The sequence below is a fragment of the Melanerpes formicivorus genome, unplaced genomic scaffold (assembly GCF_026170545.1).
Source record: "Melanerpes formicivorus ecotype bairdi unplaced genomic scaffold, bMelFor1.0.p_v2 SCAF_6, whole genome shotgun sequence".
NCBI lineage: Eukaryota > Metazoa > Chordata > Aves > Piciformes > Picidae > Melanerpes > Melanerpes formicivorus.
The window spans coordinates 10,695,304-10,715,210 of NW_027142358.1; the positions used below are offsets into that span (position 1 = coordinate 10,695,304).

Sequence of the window (19,907 nt, forward strand, 5' to 3'; positions counted from 1 at the left end):
ACTATAAAATCATTGGGAAATGTATGCTTTGGATATGTGTTTGCAGAGAAATGTGGTATATCAAAGGATTATCTGGTTTGATGTGTATTGAATAGAATACGTACTTAATCCAACTGAGTTTGAAAGATTTTAGTTATTGTAGATTTTATTTAATCTGGAACTTCTTGATTTCTCAAATAATGCCTTTACATCGGTGTGCTGCTGGCATTCAAAGCCTATTGAAATAAGTAACTTAGACATTTGTGACAACTGTGTCCTGGGCTATATTAAAAGGAGGCTAAAGGAGGTGTTTCTGTCCCTCCACCCTGCTCTGATGAGACATCACCTGCATTGCTGTGTCCAGCTCAGGAATCCTCAGCACAAGAATGACATGGACCTGTTGGTGTGGGTTCAGAAGAGAGACACAAAAATCATCAGAGAGCTGTAACACCTCTCCTGTAAAGACAGGCTGAGAGAGTTGGGGTTGTTCAGCCTGGACAAGGAAAGGCTTTGGAGAGACCTTATTGCAGCCTTTCAGTACTTGAAGGGGGCTTATAAGAAAGATGGGGACACTCTCTTTAGCAGGGCCTGTTGTGACAATACAAAACATAATGGTTTCAATCTAAAAGAGGGTGGATTTAGACTAGATATAAGGAAGAAATTTTTTACAGTGAGGGTAGTGAAATGCTGGCACAGGTTGACCAGAGAGGTGGTAGAAGGCCCATCCCTGCAAACATTCGAGGTGAGGTTAGAGGTTTAACTATGCAACCTGGCATAGTTAAAAATGTTCCTGCTCATTGCAGGCGCTTTGGGCTAGATGTCCTTTCCAACCCAAACTATTCAATGGTTCTATGATTTCATGTCTCATGAAAGTTCTGCTGAAACAATTGGTATGTATTTTTCCTGAAGATGTCTAAAGTACTGCAGGTAAGAGACAGATTAGTTCTAGGTTGTAATAGATGGCTAATTATTTCTGGAACATGGAATAGAAATCTGATCATTAACATTTAAAGACAATTTAGAAGCTCAGAATTTCATTAACTGAGTAATCCGTTGCTCCTAAATTGGAACAATTTATGTTACAACTTGTGGAAATATTGCTACATGGACTTCAGCTTCTTATTTTATTTTCTGTGAAATAACATAGGTTCCAACTATCTCCACCGTATCTGTTTAGGTATCTGAAACAGATGGCCAGACTTGGCATTTTGTTATGTGGTGGTAGATAGTACCCAAGTGCGTGGAGCTGGCATTTTCTTTGCTGTCTTTTTTTATCTACTATTACAACACAAAACTAGAAAAAAAAGAATAGTAGCACAGCACTTGTTTTTCAGTTTCTTGCTTCATACATCAGTAAGTCACACAAAGACTTAGTAGGAAGAGACATCTCCTTGGTCAGCATGTAAAAACAGGAAGGAGGAAGTCTATTGCAAATCTGGGTTTGCTGATTATCAGTTCATGTTTTGCTGCAGAGGATGTCCATTAACAGCCATCAGCGTGATCCATTGCTTATCCAGCAGGAACAATGACTGTTGTAGTGCTGCTACTACAGAATATGGAGCCTGCTTATAGGAAGTAATGTTAACTAACAAACTGTTCTCAGCCCTTTCCTGCTCATAGAAACAGGATACTATTAGTGAGAACAATTTACAGAAATTGCACATCCAGCAAAACCAGGCAAGCAAAGCAGAACAGCTAAACTAAGATTAATAAAATATGTTTTTTCTCTTCTTCTTTTTTCCCTTTTTTTTCTTCCTGATTAGCTTGAGTTTTGTGTTGTTCTGGCGTGTAATGTGATCTTTTAAATGGAGTAGTGAGATGTAATTATCAGTAAGGATGGCAGAACTGGACTCTCGGTAGGGCTTGGCATAGAAAGACTGCTTTGGTTTTAAGAAATGTGCTTATTACCATAACTCAAGTTGAATCACAGGAAGCACCTGGACATTATTTTATAAAGCTTTTTAGGGTGTATGCAGCAATCTACATGAAATTACTCCACGGAAAAATCCCAACGAATTTTGTAGTCTGTGTAAACACAAAATAGCTTTGTATATTGTAGGACAAAGGTAGTTTCTGCAGTGTTTCCTGTGAAATTGCATCTTAAATAGAGGGTGTGATACAGGATCATGGTTAGGAATGCCACTATTGTAGTCACAGTAACAGATCTGTTTTAAAGGCAGAATCTTAGTTTGCATGGTCAGTGTTTTGTGTTTGCATCAGCTCCACTGAACTCATTATGTAAATGGCAAATACTGTTTTATAAATATCTTAAAAAAAAAAAAATCAAATGAGAAATGAGGGAGAGGGCATACATCTACTGCTTCACTTCTTGTAATGAACATGCGAAGTACAAATTCTAAACCAAAGATTTTCCACAAGCGCAGTTTCTTTGTTTGAGAGCTGGTTTATTTGTGTGTTTTGTTTTCAGCATTATTTTGAAAATTTGAAGAAGATTTGGATGTCTGTGTTTCTTTTTTGTGTCTCTTGATTTAACTGATCAAAGTTCAGAATTAATTTTTTCTCACAATCCTATGTCTGAAACTCTACAGATGAATTGTGTGTACAGAAATTGTGTGGTCAGGCTTATGTTTCGTGTCGGACTTGTCCAGTTGTTGTGCAGACAGGTGTAATTCTCACCATTGTCACAGCGTTCATGGTAGTGCAACTGATTGGCACTTAGTAAGTGGTTATCAGTACCCTGAAAGGAATGTGTGTGTACAGTTTTTCATTGCTTCATGTCTTACATAATCAGGACATGAAAGACTTTGTGGCAATGTAGGCAGAGGTGGAAAACTTGCAATTACTCCTAGAAATGGAACAGAACAGGAAGGGTTGGGGGTGTGTGAAAATGGTGGAAGGTGACAAGTCATTAGTGAGGGGCTACTTTGTCATGTATAAATACCAATATTTATTTCTCTATATTTCTGAGATTATTTTTTGCTATTATTAAAATAGATGATCTAAGAGTCTTTGCTGCTGTTACAACCTGTTATTGTAAACCTGGGAAAATAACTTTTCACTTAAAAAATTTAATGAGTTTCTAATTAAGAATCAAACAGTTGCCCATTTGAAGACGCAAACACACGCACACAACACAGCCCTCAAAACCTTCAAGAAATAATATTTTTTTTCAAACCCCAAAGGGATTTGTTAAATTTTTGTTTGTTATCTGGTACACTGTTGTAGTAATGATCTTTAATTGACAGAGCTGTTTATAGAATCACAGAATCATGGAATTGTTAGGGTTGGAAGGGACCTCCAGGATCATCTAGTTCCAGGATCGTCTAATTCCAAACCCCTGGCCATGGGCAGGGGCACCTCACACTAGATAGGTTGCTCAGAGCTACATTCAACCTGGCCTTTTGAACCTCCAGGGATGGGGCTTCTACCACCTGCCTGGGCAAATTGTTCCACTGTCTTACCACCCTCATGGTGAAGAGCTTCTTCATCTGAATCTACCCATATCTATTTTTGTTCCATTCCCCCTAGTCCTATCACTACCTGACACCCTGAAAAGTCCCTCACCAGCTTTCTTGTAGGCTGCCTTAAGACACTGGAAGGCCACAGTAAGGTCTCCTTGGAGCCTGCTCCAGACTGGACAGCTCCAACTCTCTCAGTCTGTCTCCATAGAGAGGTGCTCCAGTCCTCTAATCACCTTCATGGCCCTTTTCTGGACACATTCCAGCATGTCCAGATCCTTCCTGTAATAGGGGCTCCAGAACTAGATGCAGTACTCCAGGTGGGGTCTCACCAGAGTGGAGTAGATGGGGAGAATCACCTGCCTCAACCTGCTGGCTATGCTTCTTTTAATCACTAACCTGGAATTCATACTATCTTCTGGATCGTTATTTTCTTATGAAAATATGGGGCTTTTATTTTTAGTTAATTTTTTGTCTGAGGCCATACTACCAGGGCAGTTCTGTCTACCATGGGAAAGTTACAATTATTGCCACAGCTATAAGGAACAAAATTACTTTAGTTCTCATTCTGGTTACTTTTGCAATTCTCTTTTCTGTGCTGAAGTCCCACCAAGTGGATTGTAGTGGAAGTTCTATTCAGGTTTCTGATAATTCTCCTTTTCTAGTGAGAAGGTGATACACATGTGAAGACTGAAGATGAGGAGGGAAGAAGCAAATCTGGGCTATTTGCTCTCAAAATATATTTTTAGTCTCCTCTCCTTTTATAGTTATTAATCTATGTGCACTTGCTTTGTCTACATTTCCTGTAGTCCAGTCAACGTACTGCATTAATTTCTGGTCTTACGTTTTCTTTAGGCCCACAACTTTTTATTTCCTTCCTCCTTAGTGAAGTGCTGATCCTCTCTTAGGCTATTTGCACTCAGGCATTTCATGTCGTGTATCCTGCACAGAAAATATTTATATTAAATGATAGCAGAAATATATTTCTGAAGCTGTATAAGCATTTGTGTCGAGTGGTTTAGAGTGATAAGGCATACCTATGGAGTTGTCATTATAGAATGGTTCAGATGACATGAGGATAATATTTTCCCCCCATTATTATTATTTTGTGAAGGATCAGGTGGAATTCGTGGCAGGTTGGATTTTTTTTTGGTTCCTGACTGAATTTTAGCTCGCTGGAGATGAGCCTTTTTGCTTACTCATTGGCTGGTATTTTTGTGTATAGAATGGTGCCCTCTAGTGCCTCGATGGATTTTTGCACCAAAAAACTGTCCTAAAGACCTGTTAAATACACATTTTTCATACTATAGTTCAGTTTCGAAAATAAAAATCTTAGGGATTTTTTTAATGGTATAAAATAACCTTTTTTGATTTTCTTCAACTGGAAAATTATTGCTTATCTGAAAACTTCTCCTTCATTTTTATTAAGATCTGAATTCAAAACTGTTTTATGCTTGTTTCTCTCCCTTCTGGCAAGCTGGTAAGAAAACATCAAGGTAAAAATACCCCTGTTGCAAATGGAGCTAGCGACTGAGACATCTTTCTACTTTAGGTTAAGTTGTTTCTAACTATTCCTAGTTAATTTTTTTTCTTCTTTCAAGTACTTCTGCATTGTCTTGTATTTGCCTAGACTGGCATTACTGTAACTGATATCTCACTGATTTGCAGTACTAATGTCTGCCTCATCACTCAAGTTGAGGTTCTCTCATTCCAGATTGAAAATTAGGATGGTATATTGTGGGTTGGTTTGTTTTGTTGCAGTTTGGGTTGTGTGGGTTTGTTTTTTCCCTCCTGTTGTGCCAAAATCAAGTACAAATGTCTGTCTCTAACATCAGTGGTTTTCTCTCCCCTGCCCCCCCCCCCCCCCCCCTTTTTTTATTCTTTCCCCAATTTGAAAAAGTTTGTTCTTCAGATTTTCATGGTGTGAATCAACCACTAGTACTCTATAGGTTCCTATAGCTGTGTAGATCATAGGATGAAAGCAATTGCAATACAAACTGATTATGCCTTTAAGTTTGGCTCAGTTCAGCTTTGCACTGTATTTCAGACCAGCAGTGTCTACTTCAGGGGCCCATAAAGCTGAAGAGGATCCTTGGGACTCTTAATTCAAAGGTGTATAAATGTAAACAGAAATTGGAAAAAAAAATATATTACACATAAAATTTCTCTTGATGGCCTAGGCATGTTTGCCCTTTTAATGACACTTCCCACTTGTTTATGAAGCAGCTTGAAGTGAGAGGGAGGGTGGAGTCCTGCAGAAATGTATCTGGAAGGGTTACCACTTCCTCACTCTCTTGGTTGTAGATGTGTGTGTTGGTGTGGTGTTTCTACTTGTGTGTTGCAAATTCTGTCAAGCATGGCTTGTGATTTAGAAGAATTAGTTATGGGATGCTTTCAGGATTCCATGTCTCTCTCAAGATGTTGCAATATGGTCATTTGTTTGCCTGATAGTTTAACTCTGAAAAGGGCAGAATTGCCATCAGGTTTGCTTGCAGTGCCATAATCTTTTGGAATGTACACCTTCAGATAACTATTAGAAGGTAACAATTATTTTATTTAGGTAAGTGTAGGTTATTTTTGAAACCTGTATATGGAAAGTAAGATTTGCTGTCAGAAATAAACCATACTGTGCTATGTGTAATGCTCCATAATAGGTAAATCAGGCTTGCATTGCCTCAGTTGTGTTTGCAATTTTGAGAAAAAGCCTGATTTCTGTCCATGGCCTGAGATGGCTTCTCTCTCCTGACAAAGAAAGACTTTCAAAAAAGGCCAGTTCTTCCTTCTGAAGCCTCTGAAATAGCTTGTGTATAGTGTCATCAGAGTACAGCATCGTAAGGAAACTTGTTAAATTAATTTTCTTACTTCTCACCTAGATCAGAGAGTTGTGATACAAAGTGTGAATTTCTTTTAAATGCTGCAATGATTTATTTCTTTACAGGCTAAGCAGTTCTGTGTCAGGAGTTTTTTTTCTCGTTGGAGTGCTAATGAGGGTTGATTTGTTATTGTTCCCACAAGATGGAGCTGTCTGCATATGTAATTAATATGGAATTTATACGACTAGTGAATCCTAAGGAGCTTGGTCAAAATAGTGTTTTAGGTCACAGATCACCATTTTATTAGTATTTCTTTGGAAAATGCTACAACATAGAACATAAAATAGTTAATATAATAAGGTAAGCTTGTGGTTAATGTAGTGTGTTGGGATGGTAATACAATATTAATTTCTTACCCCCCCCCAATTTTAAACATATATCCTCTGTATGATTTTGAACTGAATATTGTTTAAAAACCCCTGAAAATTGTAAATCAGGATACTTTACTATAATTAAACTGAAGTATAAGTAGCTTTACTATTGAGGGGAAAAAAAACCCTGATTTTTGTAACAGTATACTGTATACTTTATAACTGTGAATACTGTAAGTTGTTATAGAATGTACAAGTATACAGGGATAGATGGAAGTTTTCTATCTTTGTGATAATGATATTCCTTTCTCACTTCCCTTTGAGAACATTGGAAGAAGACCCAGAGACTTTTTCCACCCTTAAATAAAAGTCTCTAGGAAGCAGTAATAAATTGAACTGGGTTTTGTGTTTTTGCTTTAGCATCCAGTGCAGTATAGGTGGCGATTCCAGCTCATTCAGAGGAAGCTCATAGATGTCTGATATTTCTGAAGGCAGGTCTTTTTGTTTCTTCTCCAGGAATGGTACTCTGGAGACAAGTGGCTGTACCTCTGTGTCCACTCTCTGGGTTCCAATGTTTTTAACACTTTTATTGTAGAGACAAAACAGCACTCAGTTACTCATGTAACCAGCTCATAGTGTGTATTTTGGACCTTTGTCTCATACCTTTACAGGTAACAGTGATATGGTCTTCCCCATATGTCTTCAGCTGCAGAACATTAGACTGCCTAATGAGAGCTCACTCAATGCTGTGTCTCTTGCACCTTTCTTTTCTCTCAGACCAGGTTACTGCTGCTCCCTCCAGCCAGCATCAAATTCTGGATGCAGGTGCTTCCCACTACAGGTGTGGGTCACTCATGATCTTCTACCACAGTCCTTTAAATCTCAGTCATCCTGGACAGTCTCAAGGCAGTCTGACAAGAACCTCAGGGAGACAGACTGTCACATGTTTGCTCCTTCCAACTATCAAGTCAAACCATGGTGGAAAGGTTTGAGGGTATTTTTCCTTTGGTGTACCACTTCCTGGATGAACAATCTTAACTTTTTTTTCCCCTCTGGTGCACTTTGGAAGAATGAGCTTATCATCCAGTACCATAGCCTTATTTTCCTATCATAATCCAAAGGAGGATATTCTAGGATTAGTTTATGAAATTTTATCTTTTATTAAAAGATTTTCCCCTGAGGAAATACCTGTAGCAAGCAGGCTGTCAGGGATTGGCTTGATTTCTTTGACATGTAGGACAGCTTATTACCGTTCTCATTTCACTAACTTCAGTTGCTTCTCTGTGTATATTTTTCAAGGTCAAAGTAAACCAAAAAAAGGATGAAGAATCTACTTGCAAGTGTCTTTTCAATCTCTACTGTACCTTTCTCTTCCTTGAAAGGTCAGATTCTTGTCAGACAATTCAGCTGTAGGCTTGTTGAACAGGTGATGATGACCTTAGATCTTGGTAGAGCTCAGCTGTCTAGTTAGAAAAGAAGATTGAAGAATATGGGAAATCATACTGCTGTGAGAAGGCTGAGGGGGAAGAGCTTTCTCTCTACTCATGTGTTTTAGGGGCTTTGACTCACCATTGCCTGGGTCTTGAATTGAAAACTGAACTTCTACTAGCAGCATCAAGACCATTGGAATGTCAGCTTTGTTTTTTCCTTTTTTTCCTACTCTTAAGTGTTTTAAATTTTTTTAAAGCAGCTTCTCCTTATGGATTTCTGGAGAAAATTTTGTAATTATGAAGAGAAATTAGAGGATACGAAAGGCAATTTAAAGTTTTGGGTTTTTTTGATATCCTGATTTTCTTGAACACTTGTAGTTTGTATGTGTATGACTGTATCAGCCTTGTATTGCTGCTGTTGTGGTATCAGAAAAGCTGCTTCAAAATTTGCACTTGTTAATTTATCAGGTTATTAATAACATTTTGGAACTGTCTTTTTTTTTTTAGTGAGGTTTCATACTCTGATTTCCAATACAGTTTTCTGGTTTACCTCATTTCTTGCTTCCTCTGCTAAAATCCAAAGCTTTAAGTTCCCCCATCTCCTTTGCTCACTTATGCTTGAGCATTTTTCCATGCAACTTTCTATTTGTGCTGTAGCTTGACAAAATAAACTGGCACTTTCTCCAGAGCTGTGTTTCCTGCTTGAGGTTTGTAGGTGTGCTGTTCAAACAATTAGTAAAATTAACCACAATACTTGATTGTAGCATTTCCTGAAAGATAGATAGCAGCCTTAGGCGTGTGAATGTTACGGTTTTCTTTGGGAGGCGCTGAACACAGGCAGGAGGAGGCAGAGAGCAGCAGTTTGCTGCTGCTTTGCAATGTCCCTATCCTTCTGGCTGGCAGCATCCAGCCCTGGTTAAGTTGGTTAAGTCTAGTGATAAGAACACCAGAAAAGCAAATCTGTATGTTTGCACTTCTTACGTTTAGCGAAGAGTGGAATTTGATGGAAAAGTGATCCATGCTATTTGAGGTGCTTGGAGAAACCGATTCTTTCGTAGCCATGTTTGAGCATTAGGGCATAAATAACAGACCAGTGAGGCTCAGGTCAACCATGATGTAACTGGTTAAGCACCTGGATTAATGCCATAAGGGCTGGGTTCAGTTCTCAGTTTTGTGCCATCTCTTTCTTTTAATCCTGATTTCAGTGGAGTGGATTACAAATGATGCCATTGTAATGTCAAATTTGCAGGTTTCATTATTTTCTTTTCAAGACAGAGATTTCAGTAAAGATCCTTGCATGCTATTTTTAACTGGCGAAAAAGTAAATTTATATTTTCTTATTTGTTTTCAACAGGTCTGTATATGATGACCAACCCAATGCACATCAGAGGTTTATGGAAAAACTAGATGCCTGCATACGTAACCATGACAGGGAGATAGAAAAGATGTGCAATTTTCACCATCAGGGCTTTGTGGATGCTATTACAGAACTTCTTAAAGTTAGGGCTGGTGCAGAAAAATTAAAGGTAAGAAACTAGTTTTTTAGAGTTTCGTGTGTCATCATCTTTGGATTTAGAAGAAAGAACTTGATTCTTCTACTGAAGAATTCAGTGATTATCACATACACTCTGATGTTTGCAACACTTTTTAAGAAGTGGGTTATTTGGGATTTATGATGCCTGATCCAGTAATTTACATTTACAAAACTGACCATTTTGTGGGTCCAACTCTGATTTATTTTTTATTTTTAAGTGCATGTTTTCTGAAAACATTACCAAAATTATTCTGCCCTTTGCAAAGGCTTTCGTGGGAGGTAGAGAGCAACAAACAGTAGTTGTTTACTCAGGTCTTTTTCTAATCATGTGTTTATATGCCAGACCTTAGAACATTTAAAAATCTTGATTAGAAAAATAAAATACTGCAGTTATGCATGAATAATATACATAATTTTTTTTTACTTTGTAATGAGTAGGAGAGTAGGTGGAGTTAGTAGTTTTCATTAGAAATGAGAACTAAGATTTACTCTCAAATCGGAATGCAGAACGGTGAATTATGAGATCCATCCCTTTTAGCTCTCTTTACACTTTTGAGAGCAAAATATGCACACCAGACAGAATGAGCATAGTTCACCAGAGGTTATGATTAGAAGAGCATTATATAAAGGATATTCAGATAACAAGAGACCAAATACAGCATCAATGAGGTCATTGAGCATCTTTGTTCAGAAATTAATGAGATTTTTAATAAACTAGAATGTGCTTCCTTATTATGATGACCTAATGAGTCACTTACTATGTGGGAAAATCTGAGGTCGAGCTTTGCCTGCACCTGCAGCATTAAAATGTTGCTGTGGTTTGGAGATTTCCACGTTTGATGTTAATCAACCACCCAGTGTTTGCATTCAGCAAAGTATGAATGTTTAATTACCATAAAATGCAATCACCATTTCTTACAGACAATGAATGGCCCATAGAGCTCATTGAGGTTATCAAAAAGGGACCAGTGGTCAATTGGGTCAATGATTTGAATTGTTTGACAGACCTACAGAAACAAGGAAAGTTCAAAAATCCCAAGTAAATTTGATAAGTTTGCCACAGAATCTGTTAGAAAGAACTGTCATAAGTAATTGAAGTTAACAAAAACCCTTTGCGATCAAAAGTTCAAGTTCAAGCTGTAGAGTTAATTTGAATTTGCATTTCTTTGTTCTAAGTTTCTCATGAAGCATGATCTGATTACAAGGGTGAGCAGTCACATCAGGGCAATATATGCATATTTGTCTAACAAAGGTGAAATTATTTTTAAGGTCCAAGTTACTGATACCAACCGAAGGCTTCAGGATGCTGGGAAAGAGGTGAGAAAATGATGCTTCCTATATGGGCATTATGAATATTTGTTACAAATTAAACTTATTTGCAGAATGTAATTGTGATTTTTCTTTCTTTTTATTTTTAATTTAATCTCTAAGGTGATATCACAAACAGAGGAAATCATCCGATGTAGGATTCAGCAACGGAATATTACAACAGTTGTGGAAAAACTACAGTTGTGTCTTCCAGGTGAGTGACATATAGCTAAATATGATGGGAAACTAAATAAAGTAAGTCACAATAGCCAAAATGCAAAACAAATTTGATTTTTTTTTTAAGTTGTGGTCCTGTATCATCCTGTTCAACAAAAAAATTGATGGCTTTAAAAAAGATGTCCATATCTTTTACAATATTTGATGTGGGGCAATGACGTCAGTTTGTGAGAAGGTAATGAAACAGATGTAAATCATGCAGACAATGTAGCTTCATGCAGCTTTAAATGAAGTAATATTTTTAATATGCTAAACAATTTGTTTCTTAAGAGGGCTTTTTTTTTTTTTACTGTTTGAATTCTAGGGAAAGCACTAATGATTCTGTTTCAACATTGTATTTGTAGCTCTATGTCATTACAGGCTGCTTTTTTGGTTTTCCTTGTTAGAACGTAAGAGCTCTAAGATGTTTTTTTTTCAGAAAGGTGATATTGTAGGATTGCTCAGAGCTCTGTAAGGGTTTTGTCCTGTTCATGCTATTGGCATAAAACAGATTTGAGAATTTTTCTTTGTAAAGTCTTGTTGTTGACTTGTTATGAGTACAGTAGGTGGTACTGTTGCTATTTAATGGAGACAAGTCATAGACTGGTAAGACAGATAAAGTTATGGTACGTAGTGAGTGAATGGATGTGATTGTTCTATATAGTACCTAGTGTTTCATTTAATATTAATTCTTTTTCATTTAAAAGCTGTTAGGAGTTCAGTTGCCATTTCTTTCTTAGCTGCATTCTAGACTATTTTTTTTTTCTAGTTTTGCCACATATATGTTACAGTAAGAATTAAAGAAGGTAAATTTAGCATATCTTTTCCTGCGGTTGATTTTGTCCTTTACAGTATGTATTTTCCTCTTTTATTAACTAAAGCCACAATAAGATCCATGGGTTAATCTGCTTGTTTTTATGCAGTGCTGGAAATGTACAGCAAACTAAAAGAACAGATGAAAGTAAAAAGGTGAGTAAACTTATTGCTATGAGTAAAATGTAATACTTGTAAGTAAACCAATAGAATAGCAAACAGTAATGAAAACAAGTATGTATTGTAAGTCCCCTACATGTACTCATATTTTCATAAAACCTTGTCTGTCTTTCAAGAATGTCACTGCAAGTGAACTTTATACTAAATATAAGGACTTCAAGGAGCCTAGTGATTATCATGAAAAACAATATTTACCCAAATAAGGATGACATGCAGTGAAATTATGATTATAAAATGTGAAGTGTACTATCTTTTAATACATAGGCCAATTTAAGAAGCAAACATGAGAACCACAGTAAAGATCTTTCAGAGTACTTGCATCCTCAATTAATATATCATGGTATCTTTAAATCCAATTCATAAGCCAAGGAAAAAAACACATTTCACTCCATATATCTTTCTTTAGACCTATCTGGTATTTTTGTGATTATTTTTTTGTGTGCATACATGGGGCTGTGAGAATGAAGTGCAGGGAGTGTGTTGTGGTTTGTTTTCTTTTCCTTTTGTGACAAATTAACTTGTTACAAAAAATAATCAAAACCATAATGAAAAAGAAATTTCTAGAATAATGGTTTATAACTGGTACATTACCAGTTGCTCCTTCCTCTGTTTTGTCTTTGCTTTCCAGACTTTCAGAGAGCAACTCACTGCAGCTGTAACCCCAGTATCCCAGTTCCATCTTCATTATAGTTTGACAGCCCCTGCCCCCTCCTGTAGCTGTTATCCTTTCCCACTGGGGCTAGTGCTGCCTGGTGTCTCATGGACACCCACCCCAACAATACCATTGCTGGTATTTTCTTCTTTCTGTCACATTTCCCATTGTCACATTTCCCTCTGCCTGCTTTTCATACTGCCTTAGTCACATCAATTGCTCTGTGTCTTCCCTCTTTGTGCACCTGGCATCACTGTAGCCAGCTCCTGCTAACAAGTCTGTCTGGACCTGACTGTTTCTGTTTGCAACTAGCTACGCATAGTCAGGTGTCTACAGGGTTACTGTTTAATCTAAATTTACTTTTGGATTGTTTCTCTGGACTTCTGTTGCCTGGGTAGCCAACATACTGCTGGGACATATGAAAATCCTCACCTGCCACTGTGTATGAATAAATCAGCTCTAAAGCCTGTGTGCAGACATGTCCAAAATGTGTCAGATCTACTGTACACGTCAGGTCAATCAGTGTTAAGCAAATCAGACTCAGCAGCAGCAGTGGTATGTCATATGTGCTATGTCATACCTGGGCACACATCCTGTCTGGGAGGTCCTCTGCAGAAACAGGAGAGCTCTGAGAATAACCTTACAGGTATAGTGCTGTGCAGTCTCATATTACAATCATAACTTACTAGATGTGAACCAGTGTGGTAGATCTTAACAACATGACTACTATACGCTGTTTCCTCTGAACAGGGTGCTGGTTTGTCGCCTGCTTAGAGTAGCTGCCAGCATATTGTTGCAGTGGTCTTGGAGCAGCTCAGCAGAAAGACAAGAACAGTTCAGTGCCCTTGGTACTTTGATCAGAAAACAGACTGCAGGGTGTGCTGTCTGAATTGTACTGATTCCTTCTGCAAGGTGGTCTGTAGAGTGTGCTATATTTGGCATATTGAAAATATGGAAACCCTGGGATAAAGGTCTGCATTCTGAGATTTACTTGCTCTGTCAGGTAAGATAAGCAGTACCCCAGTTTTAGAACTGCAAGGAAAGTCTCCATAAAGTTGTCATGGAGAAATCATTCAGTCAAGATAAAATTGCAGATGGCTTTTTAGCATATTGACTCCATGTTCTGTAGTAGTTTTGGAAAGTTTTGATGGTTGATATGCATTCTGAGAAATCATCAGTACTCTATAAATCTAAAACTAAATTTCTGTTATTTAAGAGATTCAGACCCAATAATTTTCCAGTGGAAGGAGCTGCCAGACAGGAAGTCTCAATAATCAGAGGATGGTATACTGAATTGAGGAGTTTGGACTCATCATTGTCATGTTATAAAAAGATCTAAGGGGGGAGGGGAGATTCCATAGCTTTGATGTATCATACCTTGAAATTACATGGAGTGCAGAAGGTTTAGACTGCTGTAGGCTACTGCTGCAGCTCAGATATCTCTTTCATTAGTTATGCTACAGTTCCTGTGTTGTCTGTAACTTACAATTTCCTATAATGCAGACTAGATGTGGCTATGCTTTTGAACTTGCTGGTAATTAAAATGATAATTTCCTTGTGGTTTACCAGACAACAGATCCAAAGAGTGAGTGTATCTTTGCCTTTATCACTGTGTGACTGAGCAATAGCAAGGATATCCAGACGATATTCAAAGACTTGACAACTGATATGTGCAGATAAAGGAATTTCCCAACTGACCTTCCTTTTTGTTTTGTGAAGGTTTCCTGGAAAAGCCAGATAGGAGAATTCACAATCCCTGTCTTAACAAAACAGTGAGGAATATTTATTTTAGGTGAAACTTCTTTTTTCTCATAAACGTTCACTGAGGTTTGTTAACGTAGCAAAGTTTTCAATTGACGTTCTCTGTTTTTGCAGTCTGTTAGAATACATTTTCATGATTCCATTGTCTTACAGTCTTGCACTATGATAAAAATTAGGACAATTTCTGATGTTTAAAGGAACAGGAGATGACAGTACCAATATCCCATATTTTTAGGGGACAGTTTGTTTAGGATAAAGGTTGGAATTCTGTTCCCTTTTCTCTGTGGCAGATGCCTTTCAAGGTAATGCAGCATTTTAGGTCTGGAATACACACTGGTTTGTACAGATGGAATGGATGTTTACTGAGGAACTCAAAAAGCCATCTATTGGCAGCAATTTTTGGTCCATACGAATATGGGCTACATTTGAACTGATGACCTGGAGATGAAAGGCTCTGTATCCTATTTATCTGTCTTTTGAGCCATGGATAACACAAGCTGACAAGAACTGTAGTTGTGAGAGGAAGTAACTGTGGAATCTGGTTTAAGCAGACACAATTAGCTGGAAAGAGTTATGGAGGGTTTAAAGTCTTAGCTGAGGAAGCGCAGGGGAGGGGCGTGGTTTCTCCACTGCTCACCAAAACACCTAGTGAGGGCTATGCATTTAGACTGAATTAATTTTAAAATCATCACACATTTTTATACAGCTCTGTTACCATGGCCTGTGAATTTGAATTTTGACACATGTCTCTGGAGAAAGTTCCCAGCTGCTTCAAGTGATTGTGGTCTAACTGTGCGTCGTTAAAGTTGGTGGTTTTGCAAGTCTTGCTCTACAATAAGTATTACCAAAACCCCTGGAGCCTGCTATACAGTGAAACTAAATAAATCAGGGCTGTTGCTGAATCTTCTGGACTCTACTGTGAGAAGGACTAAAGGCATAGTATGATCTGAGTGAGCTTCTTGCCCTGAAAGACTTGGATTTGTTTCCTGACCTTACAATAACTGTGGAAAAGACAAAGTTGATTAGTTATTTACGTTACTAAGTCTTACTGAAACAGTCATGCAGCCTTCCAGGCATGCAAATAAACCTTAAGGCATAAAAGATGCAGTTTGTACTTTACATACCATGTCTGTATGGAAAGGTATTGGAAGAGATAAAACCCATTGGAGATTTGATTTTAGTTTTCTACATTGTTTTGGAACCATGTCAAAATGAAGCACTAGATTTTACCAACTGCAAATCAATGCTTCCCAGATGTACTGTGGATCTGGAAAATAAAATCTTCACAATATATATTTGATACTGAACCGTCAGCTACTTGCTTTCTCACCATTCTCACAACCCAATTTGTGCAATGATTTCTGTTTGGAAAAAATCTCCTACTACATCATTATGGCTGTTCAATCTGATTTTCAGAAATATTAAACTTTTGACTCATTTTACACAAATTTCAGAGTCAGTATTGCCTTGATCTCAGTTTGTGGTCCTTTGAGGCAACTAATAAAATTGATATGCTGTGGAAGTTTAAAATTTAGGCTTAGAAATGTTAAGGCAACTAGATTTAAAAGCAAAATAAATAAATAGTTGTTCCCATGGTGAATGGATTTCAATTGCAATTTCAGTATATCATCTTTAAGATCTCTGTGTATGTGACTCCTCTATTATATTATTGAAAAATTCCAATGAATTCCTTTAAATTTATCTGGTGTAATACAAGAAGATGTTCATACTTACTTAATGGAGATGCAGTAAGCAGAACAGTATTTGCCTTTGAGGGAAGCACAGAAGTTGCAGAACATTATCATTATCATAAATGAAGTTTGATTCCTTAATTAAATTGAGAATTTTGGGGTTATTCTCTTCCTTCTTGTTTTTGGTTTTTTTTTTCAGCAGGAAAGTTTGGGATGTGACTAGATGTTTGTATACTTAAAAGGCTTGTGTGCAAATACTTTATTGGTCAGTAAAATTCACAGCCTGTAAGTTAGCTTGCTCCTGTTCTCTGCAGCTTCTTGACTGCTCTAGTTTAACTTGATGGGGCTTTTTTAGTAAATTATGGTGTTTCTGTGAACTGCCTCCAAATGACATGCTGCTGATAATGATCTTTAAAGTTTTCTCTGTCATTTAAAACATAACTTAATACTTTTGGTACTCTTAAGCAATGGTCCCTTTTTTACTCTTTTGTAATTTTTTTTTGTGTTGATCTTTTGAATTCTGCTGTGACCTGCCTACTCTGTGCAAGGGACTTGAACATTTTGTAAAATACCAGCTCAATTTTAGAATAAGATTATGCAAACCACCAATATTAATCTTCTAGGGAGTTGTTTTGTTTTGCTTTCCCAGTCCTGCATCGTGATGATTTTAGAAGTTTCCATTATTATAGTTTGGAGATGTTAGTAAAACCCACCTCATAATTTTCTGGTTCTGATGACAAGATGGATCAGTTCTGGACAGTCTTATCATACGACCTCTATTGGTGTTTCCAACTTGTGTCTTCAATTTCAAAATTAGTATTGTAACTTTTGCATTTGGGACATATTCCTACAAGATTAGGTTAAAAGAATAGCCAGGGGATTTATGCATTTATATGAAAAGAATAACACTAACCATACTTCTTTAACTAAATTACAGTCAAATGGGCAATCATTACCTTGTATGGTAGGTAATAAACAATGGGAACTAATAATACTGTTGTCAAAATCTTTGTCATTGATCTTAATAAATGGAAAGTTTTTATGTCAAAATGTACAAATACATCAAGCCATTAAATGATATGTAAAACTTTTTAGTTTAAGTCCTGACCTGCAGATGACCTCCAAATTAATAAGACTTCAGTGCTTTATCAGAACAGATGTTAAAAGGGCAAGATCCTGAGCTCCATGTATATCTATATATGTAATTAGTAAGAAACTATAGAATGGATTTAAAATGGATTATGTTAATTCTGATCTTAGAGACAGCAGTCAAAAACCTTCCAGATGAACTAACAGTGTTCTGATAAGCTGATCCAGATAATTTAAATAAAAACCTTTTATAGGGTTTTGATGCTATTGTGGTTTTATTCCCCAGAAGTCTCACCATGTGGCACTCTTGGTCATTTATTATTTAAAAAAACAAAACCCCTGCACAGAAAACCGCCAGACCCTTTCTTATCTGCAACATTCCTGCCGCCTTATGTATATTTTATATAAACCAAGTATATAATAAACAAAAGCTCCTAATTTACACTTGAGACCTCTTTATTTGCAGGCTCCTGAAGGCAGTTGTGTTCTGGAATAAAAAAGAAGACTTTTCCAGTCCTCCAGCTATGCTGAATTTGTTAGCTTAGAAATGCCTTGATTGAGAGAATTTTAAATTATTTATTTCAGAATCAACAAGAATTTATGGCTGTAGTATTAATAATGTATATTTCTTGTGTACAGAAGGGAAGACAGCTGCTTGAATTGTATTTCCTTTTGAAAGTATTTACATACTCTGTCTATATACAAAGTAATGCCCAGAAATAAAACAAGTGGAAAGGATACTTTTCCACATTTTCTTGAACATTTGAAAGGACTTGACTAGTACTTAGCTTTTTCTTTTCAAAATGATTTGGTAAATATCCAGTACTGTGTAGGACTTTCAGGAAGAAAAACTAATTGAGGTTATAATATGAAAAGCTAAAAATGGGCTAAGGATATTACTCTGTATTTGTGGAAAGAAAGGGTTGGCACTAACACCAAATTAACTTGATCACCTTGAGTACTATGTCCAGTTCTGGGGCCCACAGTTTAAGGACATTGAGATACTGCAACGTGTCCAGAGAAGGGCAATGAAGCTGGTGAGAGGTTTTGACCACAAGCCCTATGAGGAGAGGCTGTTTAGCCTTGAGAAGAGGAGGCTCAGGGGAGACCTTATTGCTGTCTACAACTACCTGAAGGAAGGTTGTAGCCAGGTGGGGGTTGGTCTCTTCTCATAGGCAACCAGCACCAGAACAAGAGGACACAGTCTCAAGCTGTGCCAGGGAAACTTTAGGCTTGAGGTGAGGAGAAAGTTCTTCACAGAAAGAGTTATTTGCCATTGGAATGGGCTGCCCAGGAGGTGGTGGAATCACTATCCCTAGAGGTGTTCAAAATAGGATTGGATGTGGCACTTGAAGCTATGGTTTAGTTAGTCATGAGGTGTTAGGTTGGACTTGATGATCTCTGAGGTCTTTTCCAACCTTATTGATTCTATGATTCTGATCTCAGTTTTTCTGCTTTGCCTGTTCAAGACCAAGCTAGAAGGCATCAGTTCACCTTGTTCTGTTCTAATTGGCCAAACTAAATGTTTTTTCCAAAAGCCTCGTGGTCTGAGTGTCTGGTAAGAATACCACATAAAGGAAAGTTATTGTCACATCTACAACTAATTACTGCCCTATTCATGTCTATCCTGTTTCTGTCACCTCTTTTTAAAATGTTGTTGTCCTTGCAAATTTGTTGGTCATGGTGGGGTTTTGCCTTTTTAGTTTAGCTGTCTCTATCTCAGAATTGGCCCACTTATTTTGCTTCATTTTTTTCAACAAAGTAAAGGTTTTTTGCAAACCTTGTGCCTTAGTAGCCTATGTGACATTTGAAAATTAAATAGAGAAGGATATTGACATCAAGAACAGGTATATAGGAGCCTGACTCAGGTCTGAATCACCTCCATGTGGCGTTCACGTCTCTACAGGTTGTAGGGGGAAGCATGGAAAATCAATCTCCTTAATTCAGAATTTTTGTCTTTAAAAAACAGTTGAAAGCGTCAAGATTTTACTTACACACTACAGACCTGAAGTTGATAAATGATTTTAGCAAGTAAATCTTAGCCCCACAAACCCTGTGAGTGAGGACAGGCACATAACTGTAGTAACAACTAGATTAGATGTCTCAGTACTTGGTAACTTTCTGTGGTAAAATGTTTTGGTTTTCTTTATGGCTTTTTTTTTTTTTTTAATTTATTTTGCAGTTAAATAACTTTTGATGATTACTTTTAACTCTAGTATTTCTTTAAACTCATTGTCCCCTGTGTGAATCCACAACATAGTTATGAATGAACTGTACAACATCTGCCTAGTGTATGGATGTGAGAGGAACTATTTCTTGGTATTTTTTTCCCCTCTCAGGCCAAATCTTACATATTTCTGCTAGATACAGTCTGTAGGCTAACAGAACATAGAAGAATAAAGGAAATTACAGAATCTTTGTTGTTTTGGGCTTTCTGAAAACCCTCTGACATTAATGCTTGTACAAAGTACTAATTTTCTTTATGGGATAGCCTGTATTTTGTCAGAAGAGCAAATGGATTCGTGGTTTACAGCTAAGTAAAGTAAACTGATGGAAAAATTCTTGCTCAAGATAAATGTCTTTTCAATCTAAAGATGGTGAAAAGAAGATGGGTGTGGATATGTGTATACGTTCACATATACCTAAAGAAA

The 19,907-nt window shown here is 37.2% G+C and overlaps 1 protein-coding gene across 7 annotated transcripts in view; it reads left to right on the plus strand.

Annotated features, from left to right (window-relative positions):
- EXOC6 (exocyst complex component 6) overlaps window positions 1-19,907 on the plus strand; it is a 121,393-nt gene that overhangs the window by 40,899 nt on the left and 60,587 nt on the right. For all 7 annotated transcript variants that reach the window (XM_068139655.1, XM_068139657.1, XM_068139656.1 and 4 more), the window contains exons 2-5: window positions 9,367-9,538; window positions 10,816-10,863; window positions 10,978-11,068; window positions 11,994-12,039. In XM_068139655.1, coding sequence (XP_067995756.1) covers window positions 9,407-9,538; window positions 10,816-10,863; window positions 10,978-11,068; window positions 11,994-12,039 — 317 coding nt within the window. In that variant the 5' untranslated portion in view covers window positions 9,367-9,406. The remainder of the gene's footprint in view (window positions 1-9,366; window positions 9,539-10,815; window positions 10,864-10,977; window positions 11,069-11,993; window positions 12,040-19,907) is intronic.